The sequence below is a fragment of the Nesoenas mayeri genome (assembly GCF_963082525.1).
Source record: "Nesoenas mayeri genome assembly, chromosome: 4".
Classification (NCBI taxonomy): domain Eukaryota; kingdom Metazoa; phylum Chordata; class Aves; order Columbiformes; family Columbidae; genus Nesoenas; species Nesoenas mayeri.
In genome coordinates, this window is record NC_137540.1 from 31,119,968 (window position 1) to 31,133,237 (window position 13,270).

At 42.2% G+C, this 13,270-nt stretch overlaps 1 protein-coding gene across 1 annotated transcript in view; it reads left to right on the forward strand.

Annotated features, from left to right (window-relative positions):
- FHIP1A (FHF complex subunit HOOK interacting protein 1A) overlaps positions 1-11,547 on the forward strand; it is a gene marked incomplete at both ends in the record, with an annotated part of 39,124 nt that extends 27,577 nt beyond the window's left edge. The window contains 5 exons of the mRNA XM_080343112.1: positions 426-613; positions 1,126-2,166; positions 5,688-5,866; positions 6,140-6,278; positions 11,297-11,547. Coding sequence (XP_080199238.1) covers positions 426-613; positions 1,126-2,166; positions 5,688-5,866; positions 6,140-6,278; positions 11,297-11,547 — 1,798 coding nt within the window. The remainder of the gene's footprint in view (positions 1-425; positions 614-1,125; positions 2,167-5,687; positions 5,867-6,139; positions 6,279-11,296) is intronic.
- Positions 11,548-13,270: the final 1,723 nt, after the last annotated feature.

Genomic DNA, 13,270 nt, shown 5'->3' on the forward strand with positions numbered 1-13,270 from the left:
CTTGCCTGGCACATGTAAACTGACTCTCTCTAGATTTCGCAGGAAAACAAATAAATTAAGGGTTCGCAGACAGAACTCATAGCTGGACCAAACCACCCTGCTGGCCTTTGGCGTCTGTCCATTCCACACATCCTTCATCCCTTCTTAGAGCAAGTTTGCTCTGACCTGAGAAGGATTGTTCACTTTCCTGTTCTGATGCAACTGATCTATCTCATCTTCACAGTTCCTCATCAAACTGTAGCTTCATAATACAAAGATTCAGCATTTCACGCTCTTGAGAGGTTTAAAATATGGATCTCTGTCAAGATTATTATTACTGTTTCTTTTCATTTGGAGAGGGCAGGAAGATGGGAAGGAATTTTGTGTGGTGTTGCTTCCTCTAACATGAAAGGACAACGAAATGATGCTGAACACTGCTCTTTCAGATACCTGATCCCATGTAACCACATGATGTTGAGCCAGCGGCGGACTGTGAAAGAGAGAGACTGTTATTCTGTATCTGCTGCAAAACTGCTTGCCCTGACACCAGTCTGCTGCTCCACTGGCATCACCTTGACCCTTGAAAGCCAAGAAAAAGATTATATTCTATGGACAAAAGCAGCACAAACTAAAGGTAATTGGTGCTCAAGGGAAGACTAGATCATTAACTGAGTTTGGTTTGGCAGCACCTTGTGGACACTGGTGGGGAAGGGTGGGATGGGGAGGAAATGTGGTTGGCAACAATAAATTGGGCAAGCCAGGATAGGAAAGCTTATTCAATTCCTTCCATGTGTCCAGGTCTACTGAAACTTCATTTTAACAGCTATCTAACTTGAATATGCATTCATGAAAGTAATGTCTAGATAAATGACTGGAGCTTTTGCTGCTTTAGAGTGGTCAGTATTGTTTTAATGTTTGAATGCAGGCTGATCTCTTAGAAATCTTGAGTTACAGTTCTGTCACGGCAGTAGGAACAAGCAAGGTATGTTTGTGAGCAAATGTCTTGATCTTTACGCTTTGAACTTCCTGCTTTATTGAATGGTTGATACTGAAGACTCTACCTGTCATATCTTAGTGGCTGCCTTGCTAGAGAACTTTGATGTTGCTTTATTATGTCATGGTAGGAGTAATCTTCTTTACTTTCAGATTCTGGTAGGCGCTCTTCTGAATCTACTTGCATTGTGGAATATGGAAGAACTGTGGACATCAGCTACTTGCAGTACCTGGCAGAAGCTCAAGAAGCCATCCTCCAGTGTCTGAAAGATTGTAAGGTTTGGTCTGCCTTGTATGATGGAGTAAACCCTGATCCTGACACCTTTATCCAAACGCTTGCTGAGGAGAACAGTACAGATGTAGAACATCCCATGTTTCGGCTCCAGCAAAGGACACCTAGCACGTGTAGCTCCTCTCAAGTAACTCCATTCGGTGAGAAGATGCAGTTGGAGCTAGAATGGGATGATAGTTATGATACAGGGATTTCTCCTGGTTCTGATGTGAGCTCACCACAACTGTGTGATGATCTGGGAAGCACAGAGATGCAGCCACCTGCAGAGCCACCAAAACACATTCAAGAAATGAAAAAAAATGCCATCATGCTCATCAGAGGATCTTACATAGAGGAATCAGACTTTCAGGATGATGTTATGGTGTACAGGTTATGTGCCCAGAAGGATGCTCAAGATGATGATAACTCCAAGGAGAAAACTTTAAATGTAGCCAGAAAACATGAGGTCCAAAGCCAGACTGTAGTCAATGGGCCTCTTGCGAAGAGCCAGCTGGAAATGAACTTGGATGAGCACAGCGTGAGAAATTCAAGCTCGACTCAAGGTGTAATGAAAGAACAAGTAAACCAGAAAATTATTGAGATCGATCCACCGCCAGACTTAGAGTTGAAGCATTCTCCTCAGGAGGCAGATCGTAACGTAAGTGCAAGACTGCTGAGCACAGATGGTGAGGATTTCATTGCACAGTATGACAAAATCATTAAGGAACTGGATCCAAACAGTGCAAGCTTGGAGGAGCAGAACTTGAATACTCCTGACCCTGTCTCTCCTGCAGAAGAGGAGGAGGACTTTGAGAATTTCTCAGCAGACACCCCTTCTGTGGAGAGCTTGTCCTCTCCCTTCGGACCAAAGGATGATGTCTCTCCCAAGCATGCTGCGAGGAACCAGAGTGCTCCATTTACAGGTGGAATATCCTGTTAATTACATAACAAATATGGGAAAGCATGATGATTAAAGGTGGCCAAATTAAATCACACTGTGTTGTGCAAAGCACAAACACAGAGCAAGGAGCAATGCTGGCAGTGGAAAGGGCATGGCCCGAATAGCTGAGACTGGCCCAAGGAGAGTAGAAGAGATCCAATGTGAAAGTAGAGCAGAGCGTGGTGACAGCAAATGGTGGTTGCTCAGGGATTTTTTGGCTACCTCTTTTCTGTAATGGTTTAAAATCTTGAGTTATTTGTATGTCAGAGCTCCATCATTCTAGAGAAAGCTTTTGCAAGTGAAAGGGGATTGGAGTAACTGTTCTAATACACAGAGCCCAGGTAAATAATTCATTTTTCTGGTGACTTTCACCTTTGATGCTATGGATGTGGTATCATGTTGCCATTTTTTCCCTCTCTGCTATTTGATGTTGTAGCACGAGATGGCAGCACTGGTGCCACATCTGTAGGTGCCTGTCCCCATGCCCTGCCCTGCTATCTTGTTCCTCCAGTGTCAGGTCTGCCCTCGCTGTTGGTTTGCTTTTCTGTCTTGTGCCAGGCAGCAATTTAAGCTTGGTCTCTGCAGCCTGTCCAAGCCATTCAGGAATGACAGGGCTACCGGAGGTTAGGTTGGGCTTTTGATCTGTGTTTGTACAGCTCTTTGCACTGCAGGCTCCTGATCCTTAGTTAGGTTTCCTAGATACCACAGTAAATAATAAAAAATAATAATGTATCTAGGTTTCCTCATGCAAAACAAAACCTCTGTAAGATGACTTCTCATTCGTTTGAAAGGAGGGGAAAAACATTCATTTGTGTCCGTTGAAATGCAGCCATTTCTGGTCAGCTGTGGGCACATGCCTGGCACTGTTTCTTAATTGAAAAATTCAGCCTGGTTTTCAGTCAATTTGCTGTTTTTGCTGTGGTGGCAATTTCCTTGTACCAGAAGCTAATCACATTCAAACCTTTCTGTTTCCCATTATCTGCTGTCAAATGGAGCCCAGAAATGTTGTTGCTGTCTCTCATTCTTCATCTAGTCTCTCCCTCCATTTTTCCCTTCCGAAAAAAATGCACCAAAACCACCCCCCCCCCCCAAAAAAAAAAAACCACCAAAAACAACTCACTCAAGGGAGCAAGACAAAGGAGAAAAAAAAAGACAGCCTTGCTGTTTGCTTCCCACCCACGTGTTTTAAACTATTTACCTCGCTTTAATGGAGATATTGGTGATTGCAAGTAAGGAGATGCTCAGAATGGTACCTCAGAAATGTTGAGATTGCAGTGACTTTCAAATATAATAATATATTTAATTTAGAATGCCATATTATGTTTGTAGATGGGTGTGATAAGGAGTTTTTAGTTGCTTTCACTATTTTGGGTTGCTGTCGTAGGATGGGACTTCTCTCTGCAGACCTGACTAACCAAACAGATGTTCCCACACCCAGGAAGTGTCAGCAGTGCAAAGATGCTTTCTTCAAGCCTACATATCTACAAAGAAAATATCCTATTGGTGTCTATATCCAATTTGAAAGCATTAAACACCATCATCTCTATTTTCCCCTGAGCAAGAAAGAATATGGTATTCAGGAACAGGAATTTATATTCCTCTCCCTCCTGTCCCCAGCTCAGTGCTTGACTTCGTGGCCACGTGGAGATGCACAGTCAGGAAAGGAATAATTTTTTTTTACTCCTCATCTGTTTACCCTGTTTCTTACAAGACTTGCAAAATCTGCTTAGTTCCTCTGATTCTCAATCCAATACTTTATTAGTGGGGGGGGGAAAGCCACTCTACCACTGAGAAATTTTTTAATATATCTTGTAACCTCTCTTGAAAGTGGCAGGCAGTGCTTGTTGCAAGTATCTAGCTTCAGCTTTACCTGCTCAGCTTTGAAGTCTGACCTAGAGGAGGGAAACAACTCCTTCTCCTGCAATCCCTCTTGATATAGTAGAGCTCCCACTGCACTGTGGCCCGCAGGAGCTCTGTGAAAATGTCTCTGAACATGAGAGGGGAAGCAGCAGGTTATGTTGGGACAATAGAAACTGTATCTTAACAAAAGATTTGGGTGGGTACCCAGGCCGGGGAGATGCCTGCAGGATGAGATGCCAACCTGATGGCTGACATGGTGGTTGAAAGGTATTATAGCAGGCACATAAAGCCTCCTCACCACTGGCCCTCCTACTTTTCCTCTTGTGAGTGGAGCTGTGCCAGCATTAGCTGTGAGTTTTGAGAGTAGTGCTTGCTTTGTACTCACAGTTGGTATGAAACATGATAAACCTCAAGTTTAGTGACGCTCTGTTAGGTGAAGCGGCAACATGGGCACTTCTGATTTGATCTTTCCTGTTGTGCTGGCCCAGAATTGCTTTGGTTTCTGCCATAGTGTACAGCAGGCGTATTAAACTGGGCTGAACTACACTCGGTAGGTGGAATGGTGGCCCTTTGCTAGCTGAAGGGAGCTGGAATGGGCTCGGATTATGGCCACCTGCTTGACCTTAGAAATGCCTGTGGCATGCATCTTGTGCTGGGGACCTGGGTGGGATATTGAAGGCTAGCAAAGCTGTAACTGCATCACCCAGGGGTTCTTCTGCATGAGTTCCCCAGCTTTTATGCAGCCAGAATAGTGCGGTGGGGACTGTATGTGTGACAAGGGATGTTTCTGTGACTTGACTTGTGATTAGGTCACTTGGACCGCCTGCTTCAAGCATCTCACCGGCTGTACGGCCTAATGTTATGTGGTATTTGGTTAAATAATGCTCAACCTTGCAAAGGTTTCTTAGGCTTGAGCACTAAAAGTTTATGTACTTTCATGGTAAATGCTTCTGTATTTCAGTGCTTATCCTGCATGAATACGCAAACTAAAGCTATTATTTATTGATGACATTTATATGATAAAGCTTATGTCTACCAATAATTTTGCTTATAAATGTATTTTAATGTCTTCTCTGCTTTGTGTGACTGTTTGCAGCACTGAAAATACTTTTTCTTGCAATGTGAACTATCACACATTTTTGTTTAGAGTGACGTTTTCGTATTTTCTTTAGAACACTACAGTTTTTTGATAATACAATAAATCTAGCTATAATTTACTTTGCCCAGTCCTTGCATAAAAGTCAGACACAACAAGTAAAAAGGGCAGATTCTCTCTGCATTAAAACTGGTGGTACCGTTGCAATTAACTTTGAGAGGAATAGTACAGTAGACTATAACATACTAGGCTAAATCCTAATTTGAATGGGTAAAATTAAATACAGCATGGTAAATATGCCGTTAACATAAACTCATAGGCCAGCTAGCTAAAGTGCTTCTACTCATTAAAGTTTTTAACACCTCTCTTAAGTCAGTTTTGTCTGTTCAAAGATAGTTTGGTTTTTCTCCCTGCTGGCTTTAATGAGCCTGTGGAAGGTCTGATTTGGTTGGTTATGATGATCAAAATTCCTTTTAAATGCCTGTTTCCTAGATCTTAGGATTTTTCTTCTGTGAAAACAAAAGCATTGGTTCCTTCTTTTCTTGCAGGACCGTTCATCAGTGTAGTGTTGTCAAAGCTGGAGAACATGCTGGAGAACTCCTTGCATGTAAATTTGCTGCTTATTGGGATCATTACTCAGCTGGCAAGTTATCCACAGCCTCTTCTTCGCTCCTTTCTGCTCAACACCAACATGGTGTTTCAGCCCAGTGTGCGGTCACTTTATCAGGTATTTGCCCACAAGTGTCAGTCGTGCCTATTGGAACAGTATTTTTGGTGTCTTGTTAAACCTTCCATTAGCTCTCTTCAGTTTCACCTGTTGCTTTCCCACCTCTCATCTCATTTTGATGTTTTAATTACATTTGTGCAAAGAACTGGAAATTTTGGATGACGGTAACTTTTTGTCATAACTATCTTGATGCAGCCAGAGAACCTGAGCATTTGGTCTGTGGCTGCACTGGGAGCAAGGGAGGAGAAGTAATTGTTACTGTTGTTTTGGCAGGTGCTGGCATCTGTGAAAAATAAAATAGAACATTTTGCTTCCATTGAAAAAGACTTTCCTGGTCTTCTTCTGGAGGCCCAGCAGTACTTGCTTTTTCGTATGGACATGTCTGATGCTGCAGAAGAATTGCTAACCAAAGGTAAATGTTACCCACACTCAGAGGAGTGCTGGGTGGAATGACTCACCAGTTACCTCTCTCTTTTTCTACAGCATGATTAAAAGTAGATGTGGTACATTGTGAATATCATTAACCGGATGTACCTTCTGACTTTAAACTGAGGATGCTCAGTAGGCCACGATATCTCGATCTGTTTGGATATTCTTTGCTCTTTAGAAGCTTTTATTTGCTATAGAAAGTGTCTGTTTAAAGGAGAAACAAAATCAGCTCTTGGCTCACTGTCAGTTTGGCCGTAAACAAACTTGCTTTCAAGGCATGAGGTGAGATGGCATATGTGCATGATTTGGTTTTATTTTTAGCCTGACCTTCAGCTACTCATTGGTTCTTTTTTGATAAATGTTAGGGGAAGACAGAAGCCCAGAATGAATTGGTTTCTGCAACAGTTGAATAAGGCTTCATATCATGGTTTGGGCTACTACTGCAGGAGATAGATATTAGCCAGAAGACTTTAAATGTGCTTTCTTGAATGAAAAACAAATCAAAACAACAACAAAAACTGGGTAGGTGGGTGAGTGTAAAATCCAGGATACTTCAGGAGCAGTGGGAGTTAAACGGGTATCATCCCAACAAGCCAGATTTCCAGGGGACTTTTGCAACATCTGCTGCTGCTTAAGCACAGTGCACGCTACACCTGTCTTGACAGTTCCCAGTATTTTCACTGCTGTGGGGGAAGCTGGTAAAAATAAGCAAAATTAACAATCTTAAATTCTAGCTGAGAACTTTCCAGATGCAGCCAGGCAACTGAAAGAGTTGGGGCCCTGCCCTGGGGTTGTGCTTGTTCTCAGCTTGCTGCTGAGTGGGCCATGCTGGGTGCAGGTTTCCCTTAAAAGCCAATTTCCCAGGCGATGGGGATGTGTAGAGTTTGAGAGCAGTGACTGCAGTGATTAAGAGCTGACACAGCAACAGGGTTTGAGAGAGGCTGCATTTACAGGTGTGTGCTTACTCATCATTGCAAGTTGTTAGTAGTCACCCACTCTGCACATACCTCTGTGACGACGTTGATATGTTTCTTGGATTTCCAGAGGGATGGAAAGCAGGACTTTTTATATGCCATTTTAGTTGTATTTTTCTTTTTCAAGGCTCTGAATAATAACTTACCTGTTTTCTAGTCAGCATGTTTTTCTAAGGTTTGCAGTACATCTAGTCTGTAAAATTATGATCTTGCTAAGGCTGCTTCTTGAAGAATTAGTCTGTGGAAGGTGCCTGCTGTAAAGGAGCTCTGCATTGCAAATGCCGGTACCATGTTATGCTCTACATTCTGGTGCTGTAGATTAGAAAGCCTCACCAGTTAGATGGTATTGAACCTAGCATGTGGGAGATGAGATTAGGAGGCAACATTTAGTGTCCTTTTTTTCAGGTGCTGGCAATAAGAGCTTTTATATAATGCGTTCCCAATGGCATTTATTTATACTTCCTATTTTATGTCAGTTTTCTTATGTGGGTTTCAGAATTTGCCAGATGACTCATGCTGGTCATTATTTAGGAATGTGAAACAAGGCTGCTTAGTCACCCTGCTGGTACATTTTCTTCTGTGTTGTGGCAACTCCTGTAAAGAAGGCACCTCTTGACAAATGCCTGAGCACTAAACAAATGTCTGGGTTCCCAACAGGCTCAGTAGTCCATCAACCCACAGTAGTTCATTATGTTGATTAAGAAGTCCAAGGTAGGAGCTGCTACAATAACGGTAAATGAAAATAAAATAAAATAAATTAGGATCTCCTGTAGGATTTCTTTGCAGTAGCTTGAATGCCACCTTTGAGCATCACGTCCCCCGCCACGTCAGCCGCTCTCTCGCAATGGCTGCCTGGACTTTGGGGATGGGGACCCGCCGGGAATCACGCTGTCCCTGCACGTTTCCCTCTGAGCTTCCTAATCTCGGCTGAACCTCGTGGTCGGCTGCACCCCGCCGGCTCCGGCTCTCGCTGGGCTGGCTCCGATCAGCTGACTGAATCAGGCTGGAGAGTTGGGCGGGGAATAACCTAATGAAATTTAACAAGGAAAAGTGTAGAGTCCTGCATCTGGGCAGGAACAACCCCAGGTTCCAGTATCGGTTGGGAAATTACATATTAGAGAGCAGTGTAGGGGAAAGGGACCTGGGGATCCTGGTGGACAACAGGATGACCATGAGCCAGCACTGTGCCCTTGTGGCCAGGAAGGCCAATGGCATCCTGGGATGTATTAGAAGGGGGGTGGTTAGTAGATCAAGAGAGGTCCTCCTTCCCCTCTACTCTGCCCTGGTGAGACCCCATCTGGAATATTGTGTCCAGTTCTGGGCCCCTCAGTTCAAGAAGGACAAGGAACTGCTGGAGAGGGTCCAGTGTAGGGCAACCAAGATGATTAAGGGAGTGGAGCACCTCCCTTATGAGGAAAGGCTGAGGGAGCTGGGTCTCTTTAGTTTGGAGAAGAGGAGACTGAGGGGTGACCTTATTAATGTTTATAAATATATAAAAGGTGAGTGCCATGAGGATGGAGCCAGGCTCTTCTCGTTGGCAAACAATGATAGGACAAGGGGCAATGGGATCAAGCTGGAACACAAGAGGTTCCACTTAAATTTGAGAAAAAACTTCTTCTCAGTAAGGGTGACAGAGCACTGGAACAGGCTGCCCAGGGGGGTTGTGGAGTCTCCTTCTCTGGAGACATTCAAGACCCACCTGGACATGTTCCTGTGCAACCTCACTTAGGTGTTCCTGCTCCAGCAGGGGGATTGGACTAGATGATCTTTTGAGGTCCCTTCCAATCCAGAACATACTGTGATACTGTGATACTGTGATCATGCAAATTAGCTGTTCTCTGAGGGCTTTTTCCCCAAATGGAAGGGGTGAGTAACCCCAAAGTGTTCTCTACGGGTCTGAGCATTACTGGCCTCCTACAGAATTTACATGTGTAAAATGGAAGCCAGATTAGTGGGGAGCACAAATGTAAAACTGCAATACTACAGAGGTTTTCCTTTCTCTTGACAGCGATAGTATCTGAAGGTGTTGGAGCAGAAATGGACCATTTGTTACTTTCTGCTTGCAGTAATGTGTGGGCTCCTTAATGCAGTAGATTGGGTTCTGGTTAGATATGTAGAGCTGGCATGATGTAGATCTCCTATGAAATGCTGCCCTTCTCTTGGTGCGTTGGGAACAGTATCTCCAGAGCGCTCAGTTTCTCAATGGTATGATTCAGTTTGCAACCCGACCTCAGAAAGAAGTGGACAGTCCTGGTGAAAGAAAAAAAATCACATTTCTTGTCCCTAGAGCAGCTTTCTATGCCATTTTATTTTTTTTCCAATATTTCTCCCCAACAAGCAGTTAAATCTAAATCAAAATGTTTTAGGGAAATGTATAAATTTTTATGCTTTTTGAAGGGAAAAGTTTAAAAAAAATGAAAAAAAGCTTTGACAGTATACTAGCATTCTGGTTATATTAACTAAGCTATTTTAAAAACTTAAAATGTTAATTATGAGACATTTTTACTTTATAAAATAAATAAATAAAAATAATAATTTAAAAGCCCACATACAACCCCCCCACCCCAATAAATCCTTCAAGGGAAGCTCAAAACTTTATCTTTTCATTGTAATTCATAATTTGTTTTTCCTCCCACAGTCAGAATTTTTCCACAGAACTTAAATTCCTGTATTCTACCTCTAGTAGATACAATTTGTAGAATAACAGTATGAATGATTGATAAGTCTGGAGCTGGAAAGGTGTTTTGAAAGTCAAGAAAAGCACAACTCTGTTAGATGTTTAAGATGAAAATTTATTTCGAATGTTTTGAAGTGTACAGTAATTCCGCAGCGCCTCAGGAGAACCATGGGGAAGGAAACAAAAGGATCTGTCTGCTGCGTCATCCACAGGTTCCCCCTGAGCTACTGGGAGAGGTTTTGGAGAAAGGGTGCTGTGAACTCAGACTGAGCTGGTTTAACCTGAACTGCACCAACTTTAAGGGAAACCTCTTCTTAATGCAGCAATGTAGCGTTTGGCTCTGCGGTGTGAGAGTCAATATGACAGTCCTTTAGTTATTTATTTATTTTAAAAAAACATTTGCTTAATACAGCTCATGAGAACATCCCCTTGTAAGTTAGACAGGATTTTATCTGTCTCCACTTCTGGCCTCAATGACATCTTGTGGCAGTGAGTTCTGCAGGTTAATTTTCCTTTGTAAAGTATTTATTTCCATCAGTGTTAAATTTTCTCACCTTTTTAGTTTCACTAAATAAATTATCATCTAATTAAAGTGCAGTTCTGAAACAAGGAGCAATTGATTGAAATTTAAGTGCTGCTGTCACTGTAATTCCATGCGTTCTGATGCTTGAGCCCTGAGCCTCTGAACTCTGGCAGCAGAGATCGGATAGCAGAGCACACAGTTGTTTTTGCCTGTTGTTTTTTTAATGTTTAGTTGCTTTACAGCAAGTTAAAGGTAAGTGTAGTTGGTGGGGCCTACAGATGTAGAAAAATCAAACTTTCAAACGTTTTTTTCCCTTAGTTTCTAGCTTGCTTCAAAGTTCCATGGCGACGTGAGGGGTCAGCCTCAAACCTATTTACACGATGTTTCATGGGAAGAGAATACAGAAAGAGAGAGAGAAAAAAAGTCCAAACGCTGTTTTGATCTGGGGGAGCGCTAGAGCACAGTATCCTTTAAATTGAGACAACCATGCTGGCTCTAGATAGGTAGATATTATCTGCTATTTCATAAGGTAAATCTGTATTACACTTTCCCCTGACTCCTCTTCTGCCCACATATTTCTCTTGTCAGAGATGGAACTGAATAATATATAACCTGGGGAAAAATAGCTAATAAAAAATGCAATAGAATCAGGCAACGTTGAAGTTTAAAATGTTGGCTTAGTGGAGTATTTCCCTGCACAGGCTGGGTACTGCGAACTCTGAAACAATCCTTATAAACTGGGTTTGGGTACTCTACAAATACTGTGTGTGCTTAATATACTCTGTCTTTTTAATGTTTTGTTTTCTTTCCTCTCTTCCTGGCTTTAGGTAATGTCCAGCACAGCAGCAACACAGGGAAAGGAAGGAACCTCTCTGAAGCTTACCCGGCAGTACTCCAGCCTTTCCTAGGACAGAAAGGAAAGAAAGGCCTGGCTCACCCCAGCCTCCCTGCACGTGTGAGGAATGCCGTACTTGCAGCTGCCCTTTTCCCAGAGTTCCTGAAGGAGCTGGCAGCTCTTGCCCAGGAACATTCCATTTTATGTTACAAAATACTGGGGGATTTTGAGGATTATTATTAGTGAGTTTTTTAAACATGTTTTTAAAAAGCTTTTGGAGTTTAAACAGATTTTTAAAGCAAAGCTGCTTACAAAAGAAGGTTGTACTTCAATATTTCCTGAAAATACTTGATTTGGAGGGAGAAGAAGGAGGAGGCACAATGTTATTCCATGTTACCTTATATTAGGCCTTATAATTTCCCTCTGTGCTACATAACTTATTTGAGAGATTTTTGATAGTGTTCTTACTGCAGCCTCCTATGCGTCATCTCCTCCTCTTTACATCTTTACATCTCCTCCTCTTCCCTAGTGTCACTGATTTTTGTTGAATTTCTGCAACAGACACTTGTAGGCTGGCTAAGAGATGTAAATGTGTTAACTTTTTGTGTTCCGGAAATACTCTTCCAGATACCTTGTTAGAAGACAGTTTGTTTGGAAAAACATTGCCCCATGCAGACAGCTCAGGGTAGAAACATATATGCAAAATCTGCACAAAACCCCTTTCTGTGAAGGGTTGTGCTTCTTCATGTCTTTCTTCTCTTAACTGTCCCTACCTTCTCCCTGAAATGGAGCTCTTACCGACCCACATCCAAAGCCCTCTTTTTAACTAGCGGCTCAGGGTTTTTTGAATTCAAGTGATCTTACATGTATTAAACCCCTGACTAGCTGAAAGCAGGTGCTGGACCCTACAAATACCATATTGCCTTATGTTGCAGACAGATCTGCAGCTCTCAGCTGTTGGTCTTTGAAGTCAAATGAAGTGTGTAAGTGGATGTGGATTGCAGACTGCCTGGAATTTTCCTTGCAGTTTCTCAGCGTTCTTTGGTAACTGCTGCATTGCTACCTAAGTTCTCAAGCATGCCTTAGTAAAATTTGCACAAAGTACAAAACAAAATGTTTCTATGCAAGCTGTAATTAGTAGGTAGTTTGTGTTTATGCTTATTTTAATAAGCCAAAAAAAGGTATTTGATATCTTTCAGTAGTATTAAAAGGACCGCAGGCTGTTTTATGTCTTACTTTTTTTTAAACGAAAAAGGTTGGCTTGCTCCTGAAAACTGTTCAGTTTTATTGTTAATTTTTTTTTGGTTAAGGGAAAGTTAAATGCTGTTTGTTTACTTTTAATTTAGGTGTTGACTTTTCCTAATATTGCACTTTTGGGATGGGGAGGACCAGACTATTTACCAGCTGTAGAAAAGGAAGGAGTAACACGGAAAGCTGTCTGCTGGTGACTAACTGCTGGAGAAAATTCTCTTCTGTGAGTAATGGGCTTCATTAGAAGAACCCAAACATGATGAATTGGTGCATCACCACTGCATTTCATCTTATCTTAGTAGCATAATTGTGCTTCCCGTGCGCTGTAGTTGGCTACATAAAGAAGGGCTTAGTTCAAGAAAGCCTCAAGCCCCTTTGTCCAGGGAGGAGACTCCAAGTTGACTCCAGGAAATCTGGAGAAACAGAAATCAGAAACAACACTTGCATATATTAGTTCTCCTGCTCATTGTAATTCCATAATTTAGGATGCTCCAGTTAATCACATCCTGATTTTGAAACACACTTTCTAGGAGATGGCAAGGGAAAAGAATGCTTTAAAAACATAAAAAACAAAGACATTCCAGAAGAGTCTAATTACAGGTCAAATTCACAGTGCAATTCAAGCTCCTAAATCCTTTAGATGCTTCTGAAAAGTTGCACCTTTAATCTACAAGCTGTGAGACATTCATTGTGTCAGGTTGCTGTAGGCTATGGC